The sequence below is a fragment of the Podarcis tiliguerta genome (genome assembly GCF_965153285.1).
Source record: "Podarcis tiliguerta genome assembly, chromosome: 4".
Lineage (NCBI taxonomy): Eukaryota > Metazoa > Chordata > Lepidosauria > Squamata > Lacertidae > Podarcis > Podarcis tiliguerta.
The window spans coordinates 39,767,767-39,792,284 of record NC_139537.1 but is presented as its reverse complement, the minus strand read 5'-3'; the positions used below and the strand labels follow the sequence as shown (position 1 = coordinate 39,792,284).

Genomic DNA, 24,518 nt, shown 5'->3' with positions numbered 1-24,518 from the left:
AAAGGGGCCAGTCTTCAAGACTTCCCATGGTATTGTGGAAATGGATCATTTAATACCAACTTCTACTTGCAGGCATAACACATCCTAAGTTGTGAGCATAATAACAAACAGGGAAAAAGGAAAAGCCATTATCATTCAAGAGGTTCAAATCATACCTGGACTGAGTACTGTCCCTGCAATGGAGATGATGCAATCTAATTTCACCAGCTCTCCTCGATAAACTGTTGTTTTATGCGATTCCACAGAGACATTGAAAACAGGACCTATGAAGAAAAACACATATTTCTCGTGTGTGATCTCATATATTACACACAAACAGAAAGCCTTACCTAGTATAAACACATATTCATATATATATATATAAACATATATTCATAAGCTGCATCTGGTTAAAGATTCATGCCTCTAAAATGTACTTAGGAAAACTGAAGCAAAACAAAAAGTGTTCAGCCCCTGAGAACGTTTATGTGCTCAACACCATCGGAATTAGCTTTTGCACCAGTCAGGGTAGTGGGTTCGAGCCCCACGTTGGGTGAAAGATTCCTGCATTGCAGGGGGTTGGACTAGATGATCCTCATGTTCCCTTCCAATTCTATGATTCTATGAAAATTCAACAGTACTTCACACATTCTGTTGTCAGTGCTGACATTTATGAGAGCACAAGGAGAGCCCTTAAGGCTACCTGTTAGCTGTACTTGCTTTCGAGCTTGGCACCACTAAAACTAGGATTTTAAAAAGCACTATCAATCCAATGATATTCCGTGCATATTTTGATGGTACCAGGGACATAATTTTTGCTACATTATTATGATTATTTGATGTATTTATATTCTGCCTTTCTCCCAAATTGGGATTCAGGGCAGCTTAAAATATTTAAAACATTATAAAATACAAAGTAACAAAAGCAAACTAGTTAAAAACAGTAATTAAAATGCAGCAGAACATATTTTAAACCAGCCATTAAAATACAGCTCTTCCTGACAGCATTCCAGTGCAGCATCGCCTGCACTTTAATCTTCAAAGGCCTGTCTGAATATGAAGCTCTTAGCCTGCCGGTGGAAGGTTAACAAAGAGGAAGCCAATCTAACCTCTCTTCAGAGGGAATGCCAGAATATGGGAGCAGCCAAAGAAGAGGCTCTCTCTTGTGTTACCACCAACCGTGCTTCGGGTGTTGATGGGACCAAGCGAATGTGCTCGCGCTCATCCAAAGACCTTAGCACCCAGGCAGATTCATTATCTTTCAGGTTGCCCGTACTCAAGCCACAGAAAATTTTACACGTGCTAAGTCCACCCTAATTTTGCTGCCTAAAACAAAGGGCAAGAACACCCTTCCTCTTTATACATACAGGACTGGCAATAGGATGGCATACTCCACTGCAGGGGCCAGGCTGTGAAAGACACACACACAGTTCTGCGCTCGAAATACCTTGCTGCAGCTCACTCCCTGCTCTGCGGCACCTGCTCTCTCCCCACTGAAACTGGTGGTGCCAGTGTGCACCATGTGAGTAGAACAATGCACATGTTGGGAATTCCATTCCACCCTTGCTGCAGATATGTGGGATTGTTACATGTCACATGTCTGTTTACATTCCGGCACAGATTGCTGGAGTCCCGTGAGCGGAACATCCGTTCTGTACTGCTTTTGTTTTCTCTCTCTCCAAGAAGAACGACAAGGAGAGAAGCCGTGTTCTTCTTTGAACTGATTTATGTGTAATAAATGCGTAGTTTAGTATAGTATCCATGCCTCAAGCCTGATCTGTTGTGTGTTTACTTTGCTGAGTAATGTGTGTTCTTGCATGCACAGAAGCTTGAGTCGCAAACGCACATCAGAGGAGGATGACTGATGGATCTCCGCAGTGGCAAGGCTGAGAAGAGAGACATTGATGGATCTCCGCAGTGGCAAGGTTGAGAAGGGAGACACTCTGGCTGGGGCCAAGCCAGCTAGCTTTCCATTCCACGGTTCCGACAGCACATACAAGTCTGATGCTTACTAAAATGCATGGCCTCGCCTGCCGGCCACTCTGCTTACTTGCCCAACGGAACTGTTTGTAATGTGCTGTGGGAAGCTGACCTAATGAAACAGCATGCCAGCCAAGGCAGCAGCAACCAAAGACCATTGCCCAGTATATGAGACTAACTAGGGGAGCTCAGGAGGAATGACCATGAAGTCTTATTCTCCATCTTGGACCTTATACCTATTAAAGCCTACCCTTAACCTCCACGAGCAGAAAGCAGTTATGAGAGAGGGAGAAGAGAGATGCTGAGCAAAAAAAAAGAGAAAAAAGTTAATATCTCTGTTTATTTAAAGCATTTTTACTCCAGTCTTTGGCCAAAAAGGCTCCAACAGAATCTTATGAAGATCAACAAAAAGATTAAGAAATATCCCGCTCCTATGGTGTTGAAGATCACAGCCTCCAGGGTTGCTCCTGGCTGGCTAAAAAAGAAAGATGGAGAAAAGATATATGTTTCTGCAACATGGCCTTAGTCTTTGTCGAGATTTCTGCTCTTTCGAAGTGAACCAGTAGTCCAATATTTGCTGTTTCTCTTACAGTCAGGCTAGGCCAGTATTCTCAAGGGACACATTCAACAGCAAAGCAAGTTTCTGTTAAGGATGTTAGCAGCTTGCAAACCATGTTATTTTTTTCTTGGTCTATGCTGAATCAGCCATAGAAGTCAAACCTCTGTATTGCAAAGAGAATTTATTTTTATTAAGATAACTTTTTTGAAAAGGAAAACCTGATATACAACCACTCTCACAGACACATTTTACTGTGACCAAATTCAACTGTTAGAAGCAGTTACTACCTCAATTATTACTTCAAAATTAACATGGTACCAAATTTCTCTTCTAAATTACATTTTTGTAGCGTACAGCATGAGACTGAATTTATCTCTTGCCCTAATTACTTAGATAAGAAGGATGCCCAACAATAGCAAAAATATTTTTTAAATAAATAAATATTTACATATGAGTACTACAATAACACAGAGGATGTAGTGAACCCACATAATCAAGACCATTCCAATGATTCGCAAATATAAATATAAGATGGGCACATTTTCTTCCTCGCTGCTGAATTTTTCTACAGATAAAGCAATTCTTACATAGGAAGAGTGCCATAAAAAAAAAAAAATCTGTTCTACATGCTTTCCACTTCAGACAAAAATAGTTGCATTAAATTAATCCTGTATCAAGTTAAGAGGGAATTACTGCATTTTCTAGTGCCTTATCAGCCTATAAGAGGAAAACCAAATTTATGTCCCTGATGACAGCTCTTCCCTAGAAATTACTGCCAATCGTTAAAAAATGATGGAAGGCATTCCATATATTCAGTGTCACTTAGAATGGTCTATGCATAAGCAGGCACAATTTTGTGAAGACTGCAGAAAGCAGAAGGAACATGGCTAGAGCAATCCCACCTCAGTAGGGGAGATTCGTAGGAGAGCCACTGCCGTATCCAGAACCCTGCTGGCTTGCTACAGAAAGGACAGATGGTGGGAAGTGCCGCCCCCCCTTCCAATTTTCAGAGTTGGCATATTTCTGTCTGGCAACCCTGGAATGCCAGTTCCTGGTCTCAGGTTGTTCCCAGTACCGGCAGCACGTTAGTGATAGCAGCAGAGCTTTCCATGATCACACCGGCAAAAATAACCCAAGAACTACCATACAACCCAATTGGTTGAACAGGTGTTAGTTATTGACCTCTGCTCCTCATCCAAGTTCCCAAAAGAGAACCCTAACAATTGGGCATCATACGAATCAACAGGCCCATGAGCCACAATCCCTATGAAAGACTTAGATATTGTGCAGGTTTTACCTTAAGGAATACACCATCATGTAAAATAGGAGATAATATTGATAATTAGTAACCTTCAAAGAAGATATTTTAGTTTTCACTCATGTTATCATCACTGGGGAAGCTGCATTATTTTATTAGGATGGAAACAAACTGCAGTGATGAAGTATTCTAGAGAACTATATTCTTATTAGAACTATATTCGTGTGTGTGTGTTCTGTTGTGAACCACTCTGGGATCTTCAGCTGAAGGATGGTATGCAAATTCAATAAATACTAATAAAAATATTTTGTGACATTTTAACTTGTTCTAGTGTGGGTATTACCCAGGTGTAGCATTAAAAGGCTTCTCTGTGCTACTTATTATCAAAAAGTGTTCATAATCAGGATGTATGTATGTTTGCAGACACACATTTGATAAATGCACTTTAATTCTCTGTTGCTTGTCATTTTATTAAATATTATGATTCAATGATGTTTGTTTTAAATGGCACTGAATTTACAAAGGAGGGTTTTGTTTTGTTTTTTAAAAAAGAACAATGTAGTAATATGAAAATGGGAACAATTTTTCAATCAGAAGTGTTGACAACTCTAAAAAGATTCCTATGGAGACGTTCTCAGCTCTTGCATTGGGTTTAGGAAATATGATTTGCCCCAAAGGTGGGGGGTGGAGTTCTGCTGAAACAAATGTTAGACTATCTAGTCTGTCATGCACCATTATTTGAGGTAGGATAAAAAGGTAAGAAAAGGTAAAGGACCCTTGGACGGTTAAGTTCAGTCAAAGACGACTATGGGGTTACGGCACTCATCTTGCTTTTCAGGCCAAGGGAGCTGGCGTTTGTCCACAGACAGTTTTCCAGGTCATGTGGATAGCATGAGTAAACTGCTTCTGGCACAACAGAACACCGTGATGAGTGCCAGAAGTGCCGTTTACCTTCCTGCCACAGTGGTACCTATTTATCTACTTGCACGGATATGCTTTCAAACTGGTAGGTTGGCAGAAGCTGGGATGAGCATCAGGAGCTCACCACATTGCATGGATTCGAACTGCCAACCTTCCAATTGTCAAGCCCAAGAGGCTCAGTGGTTTAGACCAGAGCACCACCCACACCCCTACTGAGATGAAGTATGACATTTCAGTAAGAAACCTGATTTAAATCGGATTCCCCCTCCCTTTTAAAATTGCCTAGATTTACATCAATCCACCCTGAAAAAGGGGATGGGGTGGGAAGAAGGAATATACACATAACTGCTGTGTTGATCACATTCTAATACAACTAAATATGCATTAAGGATCCCAGTGAAACAACTGTGACCTTCACAGAAACATAGTGCCAAAGAAGCAAATTATATTACAATATATCCACCACTGGGACAGAAAGAGACACAGAAAACTCGATCCAACAGACAGTAGCAGCACACAGTTGCTGTCTGGCCATCCTAGGTTCATAAGAATGCAACTTTCAATGCTACATTGAACACAGAGCATATAACAGCATGCCCATAGTATGAGATATAGGAAAAACTGATGTCATCCACAAGCCCTTCCTATTCCAAAATATTACTCACATCTACCCTGGCCTCAGACCTTGCAATATTATTGTGAAGCTGCTATCATCTTGTCATTTAATAGGCCCTTCTCTCACATAATTCTAGTCATAACTGTTTTTTCTGTGTACATTCTTCGACTAGCACTAACCACACAGCAGAAGATATTACAAAAACAAAACGTTGTGTGTTTTAGCTGCGGCTTGTATCTCCAGCCACGAAATTGACAAGAAGCCGTACCAGAATTATTAAAGCACTATCCTGGGCCTGTGCAGGGGAGGGAGGCTGACAGTCTCTCTTTTTGCTTCGCCTCAAAAAGAAGGAAAAGGCTAAGAAGGATTGTGTTGTGTGAACATAAAAATAGCCCTGCTGGACCAGACCAAAAAGGTCCATTAGTCCAATGTCCTGACAGTGGCCAACCAGTGCAAAGTCAGCTAGCAGGAGATGAAGGCAAGAGGCCCCCCCCTTCTTCACAGGAACTGGGACTCAAGAAGTCCATTGCTTCTTGCCACACAAGAGTTACATAGCAGCCACTCACAGCATTCTCCTTCATGAGATTATCCAGTTCCCTTCTAAAGCCATCTAAGCTAGTGGCCATCACAACTTACAGCAGCAAACTCCTTGAGTTCACTAAGCACTGTGTGAAATTGTCCTTAATTTTAGCTGTCCTCAATTTCTAGCCAGTCCGCTTCTTTGGATGAACCCAAGTTCTAGAGAGTAGGAGAAGAAGAACAATATTTCTCTCTAACTACTTTCCTCGTGCCATTCATAATTTTGCAAACCTCCACCCCCTTTCTCCACAAACTAACTCTACATCAAGTTTCCCCTTAGCTGCCTTACTATGATTATTTAAGTGAAAAGTGCTGATTATTATAGTCTTCTCTCACAGAAAAGGTGAAAGAGGGGAGGGCGCTTTAACAAACACAGTTCCAAAAGGAATTGTTGTGAAAATAAGAATTAATAAATGGTGTGGGGTTAATTTGGTGTTTTGGGTTGTTGTTGGGTTTTGTTTGGATGCCAGCCCTCTTGTTCCTGATAAATTGAGAAGGATTTGGCTGAGAAGTACAGTATACTGTCTCTCTGGAAGAAACTGCTTTGGCCTACCATGATTCATCCTACCTGGGAATTGTAAAGGTTAACAGTGCTTGTGGGGTCAGCATTATTGAATAGTGAGGGACACAGCTGCCCTTTCTTACAATACAGTGGGCTCAAGGAAGGGCATAAACAGCCTCTCCCCTTCCATTGCAAGCCCCACAGACTGCAGTGACTCGTACCGACTATAAGAGAAAAAGCGGCCTCAAATTCATGACTGGCTCATGGTGGCTTCATTTAGCCAGAGCTGCCCCGAGAATTCTGTAGTGGAACTGGAAGGTGGGATATACATGTTTAAATAAATACTTTGATGGTCTCATTTTGCATGCTGTACAAGCGAGTCCCAGGTACATGCCCCAGAGAGTAAACACCGACAGTGCGCTCACACACAGTTCAAATTGGCCGCATGCTGAATATTAGTGCTGGGCTGTAGGCAGGCAAGTATAGGGACTGCTGAACACATGGGTCCTGGTTGGGATGAAGCGCAAATTTGCAGAAGGATCTAGGCACAATTTAGGAAGCTGTGCAGGGCTCCATAAGCAAAGCACAAGGAGGCTGGACTGCTCACTGCCCGGGATATTAAGCAGGAGTAAGCTAAAAATAGTTAACAGCTAGCGTATGGAAAAGCACCACCAAGCACGGAAACTGGGCATCCAGGTCCCAGGATAGGACCTATGTGTGCAGTTCTCTCAACATGTTGTTCTTCTCTTGCTAGGGGACATAATAAATGTGATATCACACTACCTAGAGCCCTGAAAGAGCACATACCACTTTGTTACTGAAAAGCCAACCTCTTTTATTAAAACATATAAAGCAAGTTAGACAAGATGCGTCTGAGGTTTTGCCCTCACGTATTTTCGTTATGCCTCTGGTGCTGAAGTGTTGCCTTGTGCTATCTCTTGCCTTCAGGGAACTCAAGAGTTCACTGGCCAGGTTATGCAGCCATGCCTGCCAAAGGTTTCCTTTCGCAGTTTGCAACCATACAGCTCTCATACATCTAAAGCCCAGAAAAGTAGTGCTGAGCAGCTGAACGGTTAGGACATGTGCTTCAGGAGATGGGAGCCTCTCAAAAGCAAACAAACCCAAGCCAACCCTACCCCTTAGATAATTAGCAGCCTTGTTGACAAGAGCCCAAGAATGCCCTGGTATGTCCTAAGACCAACATGATGTTCCAGAAACAACAATGGATCCATTATAATAAATGAGAGATCTTGCTACCAACCTGAAAGTAATTCCTCGTTCTGCTTAGCAGAAGGATATGCTGAAAGGGAAAAGAAAAGTACAAATGTGCCCAAAACCACCACACTGGCTCACATCATTACGAGCTCCAGGAATTGCAGCACCATATGTTAAAGAAGGATCAGATATACTATTAACAGTTAAATTTGTACTCTGACCTTCCTCCAAGCACAGACCTGCTTACCTGTGGTTTCCAAGATCTTGCAGACAAAATGGGGTGCCTGCATCTTGCCTTTAACACAATTTGAGGTGAGGTGTGTATATAATTAGCTGAATGGGAAGCAGAATAGGGTTATGACTGCAGCTCATGATTAGTGAGGAAAGAGCTGAACCATGAGCCCATGTGTCTGGAGAACACACGAATCCAAACCTTGGTGTAGAGTGGTGAGAGAATAAAAACTACTAGGGAAGAACAAAGCAGCCGCAACGCCACACAGTCCCGGTAAATTACTGTTTGACTTACCAAGTTGCGTGAGTCAGGATTATAAATATGAGGTAGAAAAGGAAACTCAAGAGTACCTAAAAGACTACGTCAATTGGGTGAATAGAAACTGGAAAATTTTCGGCTGGTGAAAATAAAGGATCATTTGCTAGCAATGAGAACTCTTAGACTGTGAAGTAGCCTTGAGCAAATTAGAGATAGTTCCTGTTTTAAGAGTCTTAATACAGTAAATTGAACAGAGGTTTTTGTTGCACAGTTGGGAACAACCTTCTATTGATACTGAATGAACGAGAATATAGATTAGAGATCTTGTGTGTCCTGATTTATGAGCTCCAGGTTTGAAGATGTCCTTGCTTCAGACAAGTGTTTTAAAAAGACGTGCATTCATTGCACCGCAGCGAAACAATGATCAGTGAGTGAGAGTCGTAGGGAAACTTTCCATCTCAAGCTGGCAATTCTACTACCCCCGGGATAAACAAGGAAGCTTTGTGGCAACTAGAAGGCTAACAAATGGACTAGGGCATAACCTTTCAGGGACTAAAATCCACTTCATCAGATGCAACCAATATCATAATAAATCTGTTTGGCTTTTAAGATCCTCAAGACTCCCTTGGTTTTTCTGCAACTAACATTGCTTCTCCACTGGAAAGAATCTGATACACATTCTTCTATGAGAGTTCATGGAAACCTTTCTAAAGCACATCTGCGTGTCAGGGCTCCTAGGGTAAAAATAAATAAATAACTTGGGTTGGAGCGCAGACACCAATTTACACAGGGGAAAAGAGACAGAGAGACCTCCTACAGTTCAGCTAAATTGCACATTCACATCCTGAAGAGCTTTTCTTGAAACATGAAACCATTCAGACAAAAGTGATGCTCCAAACAGCTCTGGCAGTAAGCCAAACCAGTGGTTGAAAAGTCTTTCGATCCAAATAAGTCCTCCCAGCTTCACGCAAAAAAATCAATAAGAACACAGACATCTATTGCAACAACCACTAAAAGCTTTTATGTGGAAATCTTTGAGATTTCCTTTAACCGTAGTCCCTACACCCTTTATTAGCTTCTAAGGTTACACAGGGTATTGCCTGACTTGGTCATGGTTCAGACTGAAGGTCTTGTTTTAAAATAAAGCATGGGCAACATGTTAGAGCCACTTCACACGTTTTGTTTTCACCCACCAAACACTGTCATACTATTGGAGCTGTGTGTAGCGTGAAGAGAAATGACTGAGCATCTTCATACACTGAAGAGCTACCATTGGGTATGGCTCCTTTGGCTCATACTTCTTGCTCACACTTTTGGTGTCTACTGCAGCAAACTCTGGTGCACTGTTGAGTGCCACCCCACCGTGTGGCCACCCATGTGCTTTCACACTTCAGAAAGGAGCTAGCATACCAGCCACTACAAGCTGTAACACAACATTCATTTCTGCAATCCTGATTTAAGCCACAGCTACCGACAATTGTTGGTGGTTCCTGGGGTGGTGGCAGCAGTGGCACCTCTCCACTGGTGCTGGGAGGATGCACCACTACTGGTACCTAACAGTCCCAGATCTGCAGGCTGCTTTCTAGAAGTCTGCTGCAAGGAAGTTATAGTTATGTTTGACATTTTGCTATTGCTTGGGAAGCTGTAGCCCTTTCTCCTTTCCCAGTACCTTATGAAACATAACCCACCCAGCAGAAACAGTTCATTGAAGGTATGATGAACAAATCTCTTCACACAGACAGCTTGATCTCTACACTGCATAATGGTTGTTTTTCCCCTCAGAAAAAATTGTCAATATTATCCCCTTTTCACACAACACTGACTCTCTAGCTGGCAAGTGAGGCACTACAAAGAAGCGGCATGTGTCCTGACTAGCAATGCTCTGACTCTCTCAGCTGCACAGAGTGTACTATGTAAGTGTACATGTGCCATCCAGTAGGCAATGGGCCCAAAAGCAGATTTATTTTCTTCCCGTTTTTGTTATTTATTTAATCATTTGATGATTATCAGTAATCAACAAAACTCTGCTCCAAAAATATTACTTAATATCACAATACTTTGCAAGTAAACACAAATTAACGCAAAATTACAAGATTTCTTCTATAAAAAAAATCAAACCTGATTGAATTTGCTTTTGCGGGAGGTAATTATTTCCTTGTCAATGTTGTAATACTGTACTGGGCAATCAGTTTTCCCCAAATTTATTTCTATATTCACCTAAAATTCTCGCTCTTAGGTGTTATTTTTTCCGTTACAGCCAAACTTTGTTAAGCCTTTCTTTCCAGGGAGGGAGTACTGTAACTTTATGATTTGTTTATTGCTCCAGTAGTTATGGAAGCAGTCAGATGCCATAACTTTAGAACAACTTCCATTTACATTGGTGTTCAGAGGTGTTAAATGAATGATCAATTCCAGAGTTTGGGACAAGTTAAGAAGCAGGGATGCCAAGAGAAGTATAATGGCAAGTACTGGAAGTCCATAGCTACTTGCTTCTGAATGACCTTATGAAATAGTTGAATGCACAGCTACTTCTGTTCCCTCCAGATATTGTTGGGAACTCCTAACAGGGGCAATGGTCAGAAATCATGGAAGTTGTGGTGCAGAAACACCTGAAGGGTGCCAAGCTAGAGAAGGCTGTCTGATATCTTCTATGACTACTCCAAAGAGGACTCTCCATTCAAGCACATCTGACTTCAGAGAAATTTAAGACTTCAAGTGACCATCTTTAAAGGCTCAATGGGCAACTGGCAGACATACAGATCAATACTTGGATGTCCCAGTAACTTTTATCAAATTCATATGGAGAGAAGTAAAAGATGTGTTCCTAAGCATGGCATTTCCATCCCAATTTCCTGGATTTCAACCAGCTATAAAGACTACATAAATATTATTTGACAATACCATCACTGTAGGATTTCTTTGTGGAACAGAACTTCACGAATTTCTTAAATGCATTTAACACAGCAATATAAAGGGGAAATTCTGATCCACGGACCACAGCTTTTCTGAATGAATCTCTGCAACAGGCACTATTGTCATGTTCTCTCACCGATTACCATTTTGAGCTTTGCACTGACCTGAGGTCTGGAAGTCTATCTGGATCGGGTTGGATAAACCATTGACTGCCTCTCGCCACATGCCTCCACCCCCTGGTGACCATGCAGTCACCACACAGCGATACAGCCCAGCATCAGAACTCTGTGTCTGGTACATCCTGTAGCGGAACTCGTTCTCCTGAACCTTTTCCAAGACCACACCATCCACCCGTTCCTGGTCTGTCCAATCTTCCCGTCTGACCACTGAATCTTGATTGAGAGAAATTATGCGAGTGGTCCCATTAGGAGTTGACCGATCATTCAGATGCTTCTCGGCTGTAATGAGGACTGAGTAACGAGGAGTCTTGATGTTCTGGGAAGACACCTTGCATGTCATTTCAAAGGTGTGCCCTGCCATGAAGAATGGCTTCAGTTTCACAGCCTCTACGGTCAGCATATAATCTGAGAAGAGCAAAGGAGGCACAGACATAAGCTACAAGCAAAGGATGGACAAACATATACAGCAAGCAAGGGATTAGTGCTGCAATCTAACATTCAGCAGTGCATTTCATGTTAAAAAAACACTGAGGAGTGGGCATCATAGTCTGTTAGAGGCAAACACACAAAGAATCTGAGGACAATATGCAAACCTAATAGCATAATTCCCACTGTGTTCAAGGGGCTACTCTCAGGCAAGTATGGTATGCACAAGACCACAGCCCAAGTGACACAGCCCTTAGTGGCTACTCAGCAGAATGTTGTGACAATACATGAGGAACAGAAGCAGCAAGGAAAGGTAGGCATGCAGAATAATTATATACTGAGAATTTAATCTTCATACTTGGGTGAAGTCCTAATTGAGCCTTAATAAGAAGTTAGAGTTTCAATTTAACACTACGCAGTGGTTGCCTAAATGGGCATGGGTAAACTTAAGAGTCTGGAAAAATAGCTTTACCAAATTTTGTTTATTTATTCTATTTATTAATTATCTACACCGCCCTTCATCCAAAGATCAGAGTAGTTTACAATATTTTTTAAAAACCACAAAAATAAATAACATAGTAGCCAACAAAAACAATATCCCCCACCACAGTTCAAAAACCATACATTGGCTAATTAAAGAAAGGTCTGGGAGAAAAATAAAGTTTTTGCCTATTGCCTAAAGATATGTAATGAAGATGCCAGACGAGCCTCCCTGGGGAGAGCATTCCACAAATGGGGAGACGCCACAGAAAAGGCCTGTTCTCCTGGCAGCACACGAAGAAGGGTCTCAAATGATGGTCAGTTCATATGGGGAGAGGTGGTCCTTGACATATTGCATACCTCTCTCATTTAAGATTTTACAGGTCAAAGCCAGCACTTTGAATTGGGCCTGGAAACTACTTGGCAACTAGTGCAGTCAGGCCAGGATCAATGTAATATGCTCAAACCGTCTTGCCCCAGTGACCTGTCCACTGAATTCTGCACCCACTGAAATTTCCAAACCATCTTCAGAAGCAGCCCCAAATATATTGTGTTGCAGGAATATAACCTAGAGGTTAACAGTGCATAGGCGACAGAAGTCATGCTATCCTTGTCCAGATAGGGGCACAGCTGGGCCACCACCCAAAGCTGATGGAAGGCACTCCATGCCACTGAGGTCACCTGAGCCTGTAGTGACAACAATGGATGCTGAAGTACCTGCAAGCTGCGTACCTGCACTCTCAGAGAGAATATACCCCCCATCAAATGAAAGCCATCTCCCATCCATCTGGTCTAAGGAACTGCCCACTAACAGTGCCTCGGTCTTATTGGATTGAGTTTCGGTTTATTGGCTTTCATCCAGTCTATTACCAAGGCAAGACATCAGTCCAGCACATCCACTGCGACACCTGCAATTAGAGCAGTGTGTCATCAGCATATTGCTGACAGCATAGTCCAAAGCTCCAGATGACTCCACCCAGCATGTTAAACAGCATGGGGGATAAAAATGGAAGCCTGAGGAACCCCACAATGAAGGCTCCATAGGGTCGAAGAACACTCTCTAAGCATCCTCATCTGGAATCGACCATCCATGTAGGACCAGAACCACTGCAAAGCAGTGCTACCCACTCACTAACTCGGACAGCCAATCCAGGAGGATACAATGGCTGATGGTATCTAAAACCACTGAGAGGTTAAGGAGAGTTGACAGGGATGCATTTCTCTCCTGGCAGGTGTCATTATACAGGGTAACTGAAGCAGTTTCTGTGCCAAAGCTGGGCCTAAAACTTGTCTGTAATGGATCTAGAAAACCAGCTTCCTCCAAGATCACCTGATGCACCCACAGTACCTCCTGTTGCAGATGATTTAGGTGACATTTGAGTGAAACAAAGCTCAATTCAGGATACTGCATTCATTTGGTTTTCGGATTAATCTCACAATAATTGACAATACTTCAAAAAATCTGCAAACTTTTATCATTTCTGCTATTCTTATTTTTTTTTAAAAAAAAACCAAGTCTTCTATTTGATCTTTGACTTGTTTGCAAGAATATCAGATATGCATCCACAATTAGACAGGTTATGTTCCATTATCTCAGAAGTACTTTATCTCAGAAGTTGCAACCATTCAGCATAGTGTCAAGTTCTGGAAAGACACCTATTCACTGTCTGTGTATTGCCTCACCTCCATTTTTAAGACTGAGGTCTAAAGGTAAAAGTAAAGGACCCCGGATGTTTAAGTCCAGTCAAAGGTGACTATGGGTGTGGCACTCATCTCGCTTTCAGGCTGAGGGAGCCGGATTTGGCCACAGACAGCTTTCTGGGTAATGTGGCCAGCATGACTAAACTGCTATTGGTGCATGGAGGATTGTGACAAGTTCCAGAGCGCACGGAAACACCGTTTACCTTCCCGTCACAGCAGTGCCTATTTATCTACTTGCACTTGTGCTAGGTTGCCAACTGCTAGGTTGGCAGAAGCTGGAACAGAGCAACAGGAGCTCAACTCGCCGCACCAATTCAAACTGCCGACCTTCCGATTGGCAAGCCCAAGAGGCTCAGTGGTTTAGACTACAGCACCACCCACGTCCCTCTTTTAAGACTACTGGACTTCTTAAGGCAGAATTGGGATATATCATGTGCGCAGTCTGAGATGGTGGTGGCAATTCAGTCTCATAGGCCATATGAATACAGGATTGTTGACATTTACATCATATGTATAATGAACAGACAGAGAGAAATATTAAGAGACATATCTGTTTGGGAGGCTTGAGCATTTTTTAATTTTTTTTGAAGATATATATATTTGAAAAACAGGCTAGTATCCTTGAGCACATATGTAATGTGATGTCTCATTTTGTCCCAAAGATGTATAATTTTTTTCTTACAGGGCTTGCTATTGCTGCATTAAAAATAGTTACACACCAACACACATAGAGAATCAGTAAGAATTCCAACAGCAGTGAAGGAATTGCTCTATGCATCTGAGGGGAAAACCACTATTAAATAGAAAAATATATAAGATTTTCAGTGAAAGCAAAGTAAAAGTTCCATGAACTACCACAAGAAATTATTAGCAGACCTGCATTTGAATATTTAAGAAGAAATTTGGGGAGGGCTAGGAGAAAAAAAATAGGTAAAACATTAATTACAGCCAACCTTAAGGGGGGGGGGATATAAAACCATGCATCAATGGCATCTGACATCATATAAACTGAACCTGATTTATAAATCTCTCTGAGGATAACTGCTGGGAAAACCTCATGCAGATTATATGCCACATATTTTGGAGATGAAATAAAATTAAAAGTTTTTGACAGTTAGTGCTGTATTATAATCAATCACAATATACAATATTCCAAATAAGATGGCTTAGTCTCTAAACCATTTTGAAGGCTGCATTGAATGCCAAAAAAACCAATAAATCTGTCAACAGCAGCTAAAATATCAATTCCCATGTATTGAAAAAAGAAAGAAGTTCCAGCTCTACTTGATTGATACTGTAGGATTCAGGTTAGACCATTAATGCAGAAATTATAAATATAATATAGCATAATATAAATTATTATATTTAGGCCCATGAAAATAATCAAAGATCAGCATTTATCAATGATAAAGTTGGTGATGATGTATGGCTGTTTATGCGGTTTACGTTGTTCTAATGAATCATCTTGCTTTTGCTTTATGCTACTTATTACCAAACTTGAAAGGACTTTATTTATATTTGTAGGTATTAATGCTTGTTTATTTTGTGTGTTAATGTAAGTATTAAAACTTCTCATGGTAACCTGAGAGTTTAAATAAACAAAACGATTTGAATCAATAATACTGTTTCTATACTACTAAGACACATCCTGCAGTAACATGGAATACAGTGCCAAAATAAACATTTTTCACTAAATAGAAGTTAATATCATGCAGAACTGAGCCACATTCTGAAGGTGCACAAATGTAAATAAGATGAACTGTAAAAACCGTATAGCCTGCTGCTCATTTCCTACCATACAACCTGAGAAGAAGTTTACCAGCACCGGTAGTTATCACGGAGAGCTGCGATAAAAAGGTATTAAATGCAAACATGTTCGAAAGTATTGTTACACACTTCTCATCTACCAATCTGGGCATGATAAAAAAAAGCTTAATATATTATGAAGAATGAAGTCAGTATCCAGATTTATAAGATGGATTCATACCTACATTGGAGGGATTTTTTTTGCCTGATCCTGCAAAAGTTTTGTTACAAAGTAGGGCAGCTTAGTTCAAATAAAGGCACTTTGCCAAAACTGGTCATATGTAAAAGCAGCAACAAACATTACATCTAGGCTTTGTGATCAGTTCACAACAAATCATCAGGACTATAGCTCACAGGGCCCTTCATAAGAATATCAGAACTACTGCTTCCATCAGCATCCTATTTTAGCAGGCGGAAGTTGACAATTCATGAAATATAGCATTTTAGTCATATTTTTGTGACTAGTCGATCAATCTATATAAAAAAGTATAGCCTGTTGCTGCTATCTGAAAAGAGCTTGGAATTACACTAGGAAATGCAATTTGGTGGTGCCAAACTCTGGTTTTCCCTCAACCTGTTCCCTCATTTGGCCTCTACATGTTTCTACAGGTACATCACATACATTTTAGCTTTTCAGTATGAAAGAGGCAGGTCACGTACCATGAAAGCAGGGCTTTTATTTATAGATTTGAACTAGCTTGGCATTTAGGCTGTTTGAACAACAATCCATTTTCTTCCAATAAAAAAGCTGGCTGAATATTAAACACAAGGTGAATCTTTTACAAGGCAACAGGGAAATAAGATATACCAAGCTCGCAACACACTTCACAAAATTAAAACTACATACAATAATACTTTTGTCTTCCCCCAAGAGATCCGCAAGGTACTTGTTTGTGATTACATTTTGCAGTGCTTTTGCCTTCAAGCAGCAGTTTTCACAATGAGTAAACGCTGCCTAGAAGATGAGAAAACTGGGTATGACAATCAGCACTGTACAAAGGAGATCACAGTACAATGCTATCTAAAGGAAACAGCAAAAGGTGGGGGAAGCACAGTGCGCAAACTGCTAAGCACCAAACTGCTCAATTGCTCACGTTAAAAATAGTTTAATGCTGCAGACTCAATTCCTCAAAGGTGAAGATCATTTTCTTGAATGGAAAGCTCTCAACTACCTACCCCCAAGAAAGCATGCAAGAGTGTCTCCCAACCCAACATAATTAGCACAGATACATAGTGTTATGCTTGGAAAAGGGGTGGTTTACTTGGGCAAGGAATGTGGCAATGTAGAACATAAAGTCTCTATGCTGCCCTGCTGAGTGGCGTCGTTGTCCTCAAGCTATGAAACCTGGAACAGATGAAAAGGGGCAGAAAACTAGAAAAGGGCCCAAGGAAAGAACAGAGGTGTGTTTTGTGTATGGAATGAATAAATAATAGAATCCTGGAATTGTAGACTTGGAAGGGACCGTGACGGTCATGTAGACCAACCCATGCAACACAGGAATCACAAATAAAGCATCCCTGATACATAGCCATCCAATCTCTGCTTAAAAACCTCCAATGAAGGAGAGTCTACCAACTCCGAGGAAGTCTGTTCCACTGCTGAACAGCTATTACTGTCAGAAAGTTCTTCCTAATGTTTGGTATGAATCCCCTTTCTTGTCATTTGAACCCATTGGTTTGGGTCCTATCCTCCAGAGCAGGAGAAAACAAGCTTGCTCCATCCTCCATGTGGCAGCCCTTTAGATATTTGAAGATGCCTATCACATCTGCTCTCAGTCTCCTCTTTTCCAGGATAAACAACCCAACTCCCTCAACGATTCCTCATAAGGCTTGGTTTCCAGACCCTTTATCATCTTGGCCACCCTCGTCTGCACACATCCTAATTTGTCAAAACTCCAAATGTGGCCTGACCAAGCTAGAATAGAGCAGTACTATTACTTCTAGAAGGGACGCGGGTGGCGCTGTGGGTAAAACCTCGGTGCCTAGGGCTTGCCGATCGCATGGTCGGCGGTTCGAATTCCCGCAGCGGGGTGAGCTCCCGTCTTTCGATCCCAGCTCCTGCCCACCTAGCAGTTCGAAAGCACCCTTAAGTGCAAGTAGATAAATAGGTACCGCTTTATAGCGGGAAGGTAAACGGCGTTTCCGTGTGCTGCGCTGGTGCTGGCTTGCCAGAGCAGCTTCGTCACGCTGGCCACGTGACCCGGAAGTGTCTCCGGACAGTGCTGGCCCCCGGTCTCTTAAGTGAGATGGGCGCACAACCCTAGAGTCGGACACGACTGGCCCGTATGGGCAGGGGTATCTTTATTACTTCTAGAAGTATAGTCTCCAGATCAAGAGAAAAGCATTAGCTCTCTCTCTTTTTTTCCTCTTTTTTTCTTTTTTTCTTTTTTTCTTTTTTTTTTGCTGCTTTATCACTTTTTTGCCTCCAGTTAAGCCGGTGGTCCACTAAGAACCCTAGATCTTTTTCACATGTACTGCTGGCAATCCCATGTGGTATCGTAATTTAAAGTTGTCATCCTACTCTTTCACATTTTCTCCTCAACTTCCATGTTTAATATATTAATAAGATGCCAATCACTTTTGTAGAAGACAATTAAGCTACTGTACTCAGAGATACAGAGAGATAAAAACCAGGTCCCTTACCCAGACACTTTTGCCAGTAGTGTCACAAGCGAGGGCAAGTTTGACCCCTACATCACAGATATCATGGACTGTAGCCATTTGCAAGAAGGTAAAAACAGGCACAACACTTCTACATCAGTGGTTCACAGCCTGACTAAAGAAGCTATTTGGGGGGCATGGGGGATGGGACAGGATGACAGCTTTGCTGATCATTTATTAACAAAACAGAGAGAGCAGTCAACTGATTCCCCTCCTAAGGCCTTATAGGTAAGCATCTGCATGCTAATTTGAGCCAATGAACTGTCCTCACAGCACTTGGGAATGAAAGCAGGCAATCGTATCCTACATTGGCCATTGGTATTCCCTTAAATGCTGCATCTAGCCAATAAATGTCTAATACTAATAAATGTCTGAGAATGATCAGCATCACTGCCACAAACCCTTTCAACCTGTGAATTCCCAGCTGAGGGGATTTACACTTGATCCCTTAGAGAGTCATCTCTGAGGAGCAGGCTCAGTGGAGATCTATAAGGAAAGCTGCAAAGAAAGGGAAATAAATTTCCATTCCTCATTCTGTCCAGACTCTTCCCTTACTGGCACTATTCCATGTCTCCATTTGTTGAATAAAGTAAGGAAGAAAATACAGTGGTACCTTGGGTTCATACGCTTCAGGTTACAGACTCCACTAACCCAGAAATAGTACCTTGGGTTAAGAACTTTGCTTCAGGATGAGAACAGAAATCATGATCTGGCGGCGCAGCAGCAGCAGGAGGCCCCATTAGCTAAAGTGGTGTCTCAGATTAAGAATAGTTTCAGGTTAAGAACAGACCTCTGGAACGAATTAAGTACTTAACCCGAGGTACCACTGTACTGCCTTCAGGCAATACTTTCTAATGACACCTTGTTGCCACAAATCACTGAGTAGTTTTATAAACTTCCTAAGAACAGTTCATTGGCCACATGAATGACAACAAATGCTAGTTACAAACAGAAAATTTTAAGCCAAACATTATAGTATGCATAGTATAGTATTATAAGCATGCATGCAGAATGTTCTTTTAGTTAAAAGTATCATCTTCATTTACAAGAGGATTATCCAGTGGCTATTATATAGATTGCCTTAAATGCTTAGTAGTAGTAATGTTGGTCATCAGTTACAAGCTCAATTACTACTGCATTATTTGCATTAAATAGAACAGTTACATTTCTTATTACAAGAGAGGGTCTCATGCACAGTTTTAACATAGGCATTTCAGAAAAGTTATAAGCATGCAAGTCGGTCCAATGAACACCATATAATATTTGCTGCATCAGAGGATCTAGGACTTGTGACTGTGCAGTACACTGCCCAAACAAATGCAGTTGCTTCAAAATATGCACCCTAATTCCAGGCACAAAATGCATCACACACTGGATAAGCAACGTTCTAACCAGATGCATGCCAGAGAGGCAAATGGTTATGCCTTTATTCATTTCAGCAAGAGTTTGCCACTGACTTCAGGAGGCAGCCTCAAAGTCAATGTGAGTACTGCATTAAATGCCTAAATTTGCAAGATTCTTCTTAAGGGGTAACATCCAATCTCTGCAACGGACAGCTCAAACAAACTTGCATCTTATCTCATTAATGGTCTTAGCTGTCCTTTGAAGACAGAGTCAATTCTCTCCAAAGATGTCTCATATGACTCAAAAGAGATTGGGCCCAAACATGCTGTTCTTGGTGCCTTCAGAGGTCTCCTCTCTCTGGTTCCTGTGCCTGTGTCTTCCCAAATTCTCTTCTACTAATTTCTTAAGAACTACAAATCAACTGCAATGTGAATGCCTGCAACAAACTCTCCTATAAGTACATTTCTTTGTGACAGTATTTTGACTAATCACTTAAGTAAGGATACATTCTCCTAATGTGCTTTCCCTATGAACTGCCCTTGACTATTTTCATTTTATAATAAAAACAGACTTAAAAAAAAACTGGAGGCAGTTCAAGCTATTAAACTCTCCAGAAGCTCCAAGCTGTTTACACAGCTTTTACTTGCTCAGTGTTGATTTTATATTTCCAATTACGCACAAGCAAGGCAAAAAGCTGAAACATTCCATAAACCAACGTTAAGATGTGCTAGTAGTTAAATGAAGAGTATTTGATTGTACTTAGCGCTAATAGTGTGGATTTACAATGATGTATAATAATGAGAAAACTATTAAGAGTAGTTCCTGAAAATCATTACCATTATAATTAAATTCTGCAAGGAAGCAACAGTAGGCAAGTTGATTGTGAAGGTTGTAAATGAAGTTGCCTTGATTTTACATCTCAAATCTATGCACAACAAAACATATTAGGATAGAATATGACCACTCCAGAGCCTCCTTCCTCTAGGCTTCATTGAAATGAACAGCAGCAAACTCTCTGACACATCTTGCAATATTATGCATGCTTTACTACCATCAAAATCATTTCATTTCTTTACCCACCCTTCACTCTAAGATCCCAGGGCAGGTTACAATTTTAAATACAGCATGAAAAACCATTTAAAACAGCTTACGAACACAAAAACAGAGTGGGTCCTAAAAAATATGCCCCTAAAGTGTCAAAGGCCAGGGTGAACAGGTTTGTCTCCAGCATTTGCTGAAAGCTGTATAGTGAAGCTGTCAGGTGCACCTCTGTGGGTAGAGAGTCTCACTACTTAGAGGCTGCAGCACAGGATGTCCCCAACCTTTATAGCAAGGTTAAAGAAAATTCCTTTCCTGTCTCTACTTTGAACTTCATTTTGTGGCATTTCAGGATCCAACATGGCCTTTGGTTCCTAGATCACCTGGGTCCCAGGAAGCAGCTTACCATCACACCTAAGAACAAAGACTATGCTAAGCATCAATACAATACAATCTATGTGGGTCTGTCCTTGTGCTTGGTCTGTAATCTGCAGTCAGTGCAGAATTATGAAGAGCAATTGTTGACAGGAGTGAGACCCTGTCACAATATTACACCTCTTCAGAGATCCACACTGGCTACCAGACCAAATGCAAGGTGCAACAGTTGGTATTGTTATGAATTTGCGCAAAGGGGAAGGGGGCAGGCTCCTCATCAGAGGCACCAACTTCTCAAGATGATTGAGGGGCCCCGACACAATGTCCTGATGTCACACACGCAACGTCACCAGGGGGCGGAACCAAATGCCCTTTGAACATTGAGGTATGGAGGCTGCAAAGGGGAGATCACCTTTTCAGCTGTGATATCTTCTCCTTGGAATTTCCCTCCCCTTATATATTAACCCAACACCCTCATGGATGGTGCTCAGAAAACAGACAAAATATGCTTTATTCTCTCACTGGCTTTTAATAGTATTTTATTTTAATGCAGTTGCTGATGAGCTGTTTTAACCCCCTTAAGGTTCTTTTACATTTTACCATGGTTTTTATTAGGTGATTGTTATTAGCCATCTTGGCAGAGGTGGGACATAAATATTTTAACAAGGAATAACTAGGCAAACACTTCGTCAACTTACTATTATGCAATTGCTATACAGAAAAGTAGAACAGTACTTCAAGACCAATTCTGTCTTTATAAAAAGCATTTCAAGTGTGGTATTTCACATTTCATGCCTATGTTATCAAGTTGAAGCTGGTGTTAAGTGCTGCAATTATGATCCTGAGACTAGGAAGTAAATGTCTAAGATTGACTTGGTGTTTTTTTCCCCTTAATCCCCACATTCCTGAATAATAATGTACACTGAAAATAAATCGTTTGTGTTTCCATGTTTTATCACCTCAACTAAGCTATTGTGTAGAATAACTGCAGCACATTTTTGCTGGTGCACTTAGGCCACTGAATATTGACTCAGGAGGTGGAACTAATTGCAAGTATCAGATTGCAGTGCTCTGGGTTTTGGATAAAGCTTCAAGGCCCTCCCCCCACCCCAGAAATCCCCACTTATTTCACAAGAACTGCTGCATAGTACAAAGTTTAAGGGTAGCAGCCTCCGTAGCATAATTGCTTTCTTTTCATATAAATTGCTTCCATGATCTCCAAAACGAGTGCACTGTTAGCATCTTTTCATGGTCCTTTTCTGTACTGCATTTCAGAAATACAAAGGCAAGGGATCATTTAATTTCAGACTGAAGACAAGGAGATAGAAAAAGTTACATTATCACCACCTCACTCTCATTTTCCTTGTCTTAATCTAGTGCTCAAAACCAATGACTGCAAGAACACTGAGGTTGTATACTTCTTTGCAAACAGTTTAACAGATGCCCCTAATATACCACTGCTTTCCTCTCCCGGAGAGGAAAAAAACATGGGCATGTTTTGCAGAATTCATGAGGCAGCAGCATTCTCTGTATCCAGACTCTCTAGGAGGAAGTGAATAATCGTGGGACAGAAAACAGGGTTCTCTTTACAAGGTTTCCACACAAATAACTTTCAAAATGTACTTAAATACCCCAGGGATACTAAATGGCTTTTGGGAGAGCAAGTATACTGGCACCTGCAAGCTAAAACAGATTAAAAGGAAGCCCCCGTGTTCACACATTTGTCTTCCAGATACTTCTCTGTAGCATCTGGCTGACCACCAACAGCAGGCTGGAGAGTAAGGCACACGGTAAGTGGATCCAAGGCCAGAGATAGTGATTTACAAGAGGGCTATTGCTGTATATAGCATTTTGTCTTAAGCTTATCTGCAGTCACAGGGTGTATGGGGTGTTAGGGGAGGGGTAGTACCTCTGGTGAGGGACACGCTGTGCTCCTTCTGGGGTAGTCTGTCCATCTTTGGTCCCCACTCTGAACTCAACTCTCACCTGTGGCTCATGGGAACTGTCAGCATGTGACAGTGGCCACACCTTGGGAACGGCTTCGACTGGCTGATTAAACCAGGGGAGGGTAGCCCAAGGGTCTCAAACCCTCAGCAAGTTACGGATTCCGCTGCACGCAAAGACAGCAGATTGAGTGGACAGGACCAATAGTGGGTCCAATGGTCAGGAAGGTGGTTTCCACCACCCCCAGGCTCAGCCACACATACAAAAGATCTGCCTTGTGTGTGAGAGGGTAGGGAACCCAAGATGCATTGTTACAAGTCTGTACCAAAGCCTCCAACTTGGAAAGCCCAACAACCTAGTTTTAAACACATCCATTTGCTCATATATCCCCTGGGTAAATTTGAATTTGACACCTTTCCAAATCCTGCCCTTCTGTTTTCCCGTGGGCTAATGTTAAGTACTTTAATAATGAGAGAGGTAGCCTGGCCTTCTGCCCTCGACTGCCCAGACAAATGCCTGCCTTCCTGTAATCACAGGGCAACAATCCAACTCCCTATTCACATTTCCTCCCCTCTTCTAGGTAAATTGTTTTTGCTATAATAAGATGCAAGTTTGTTCAGTTAATTCCCTCTCCTCTCCCTCACCCCCCATCCTGCCTTGAGTATACTCAAGACAGTCTATACGGAAACCAAGAAACACTCCTCCTACATCTCCTGGTATCTCCCTTGTTCCCTGAAAGACAAGACATGCCAGAAACAATTTCCCCTTTTAAAAAAAGTCTAGGATTTTGGACACAATTTTTAAACAACTAAGAACCAATGTCTTCTTTCCTGGTAACAGAAGGGAGCAATAAATACATTTATTTTGTTTGATTTTCTCTGTAATGATTTATTTTATTTTATTTTATTTTTTGCCAGGAGTGAAAAAGGAGGTTAATTTCACAATTCAGTACCATGTCTAGCTCATATTAGAAACCCCCCTAGTTACATGGTGTTCCCTTTAAAGTGTAATTGTAATTACTCCACAAATATTAGGGTCAGTTGTATACGGTTTCCAACCAGCCTAAATTGGTAGACAGTGGCACCAGCCTTGAAGTACCTTGAGGTACCAAGAGACTTTTGAGTACTAGGTATGAGACTGTCCCAAAGTAGTTCAGCCCAGCTTTGTACAGTACTGAGTGTATGGCTCAGTTATGATACTTAGGACATCTTAAAGATAGATCTTGAGAAAGCCAATTCTGCTGACCCTTTAGACCTTGCTCAGCCCCAAAAATATGTTCTTTTTGCGGGGGGGGGGGGGAGAGTTGCTGTCTAGGGAATTTAGATTTGATACACAAGATCTAAGATCGTGAAACTGAATTAATTTTGAATTAGCATCTCTAGCACAGATCAGATTATCAGTGTTTAGCCGAACTGAACTGGTATTATGTTTTCTTCAGCAAAGCTATACCCAAGGAATGATGAGTTCTTATGGCTACCTCTATACATCTAATTTTAAGTTGGGAATTGAATCTGGCTGATGAGCCACATACTTATTCCCCTGAACTCCTGTG

The 24,518-nt window shown here is 41.5% G+C and overlaps 1 protein-coding gene across 2 annotated transcripts in view; it reads right to left on the bottom strand.

The window, feature by feature from the left end:
* PTGFRN (prostaglandin F2 receptor inhibitor) overlaps positions 1–24,518 on the bottom strand; it is a 78,406-nt gene that overhangs the window by 9,923 nt on the left and 43,965 nt on the right. Inside the window, exons 6-7 of one of the 2 annotated variants that reach the window (XM_083439231.1) lie at positions 11,177–11,596; positions 156–263 (exon numbers count right to left, since the gene is read on the bottom strand). In XM_083439231.1, the coding sequence (XP_083295357.1) occupies positions 156–263; positions 11,177–11,596 (528 nt within the window). The remainder of the gene's footprint in view (positions 1–155; positions 264–11,176; positions 11,597–24,518) is intronic. The other variant, XM_083439232.1, reaches the window with a different exon arrangement.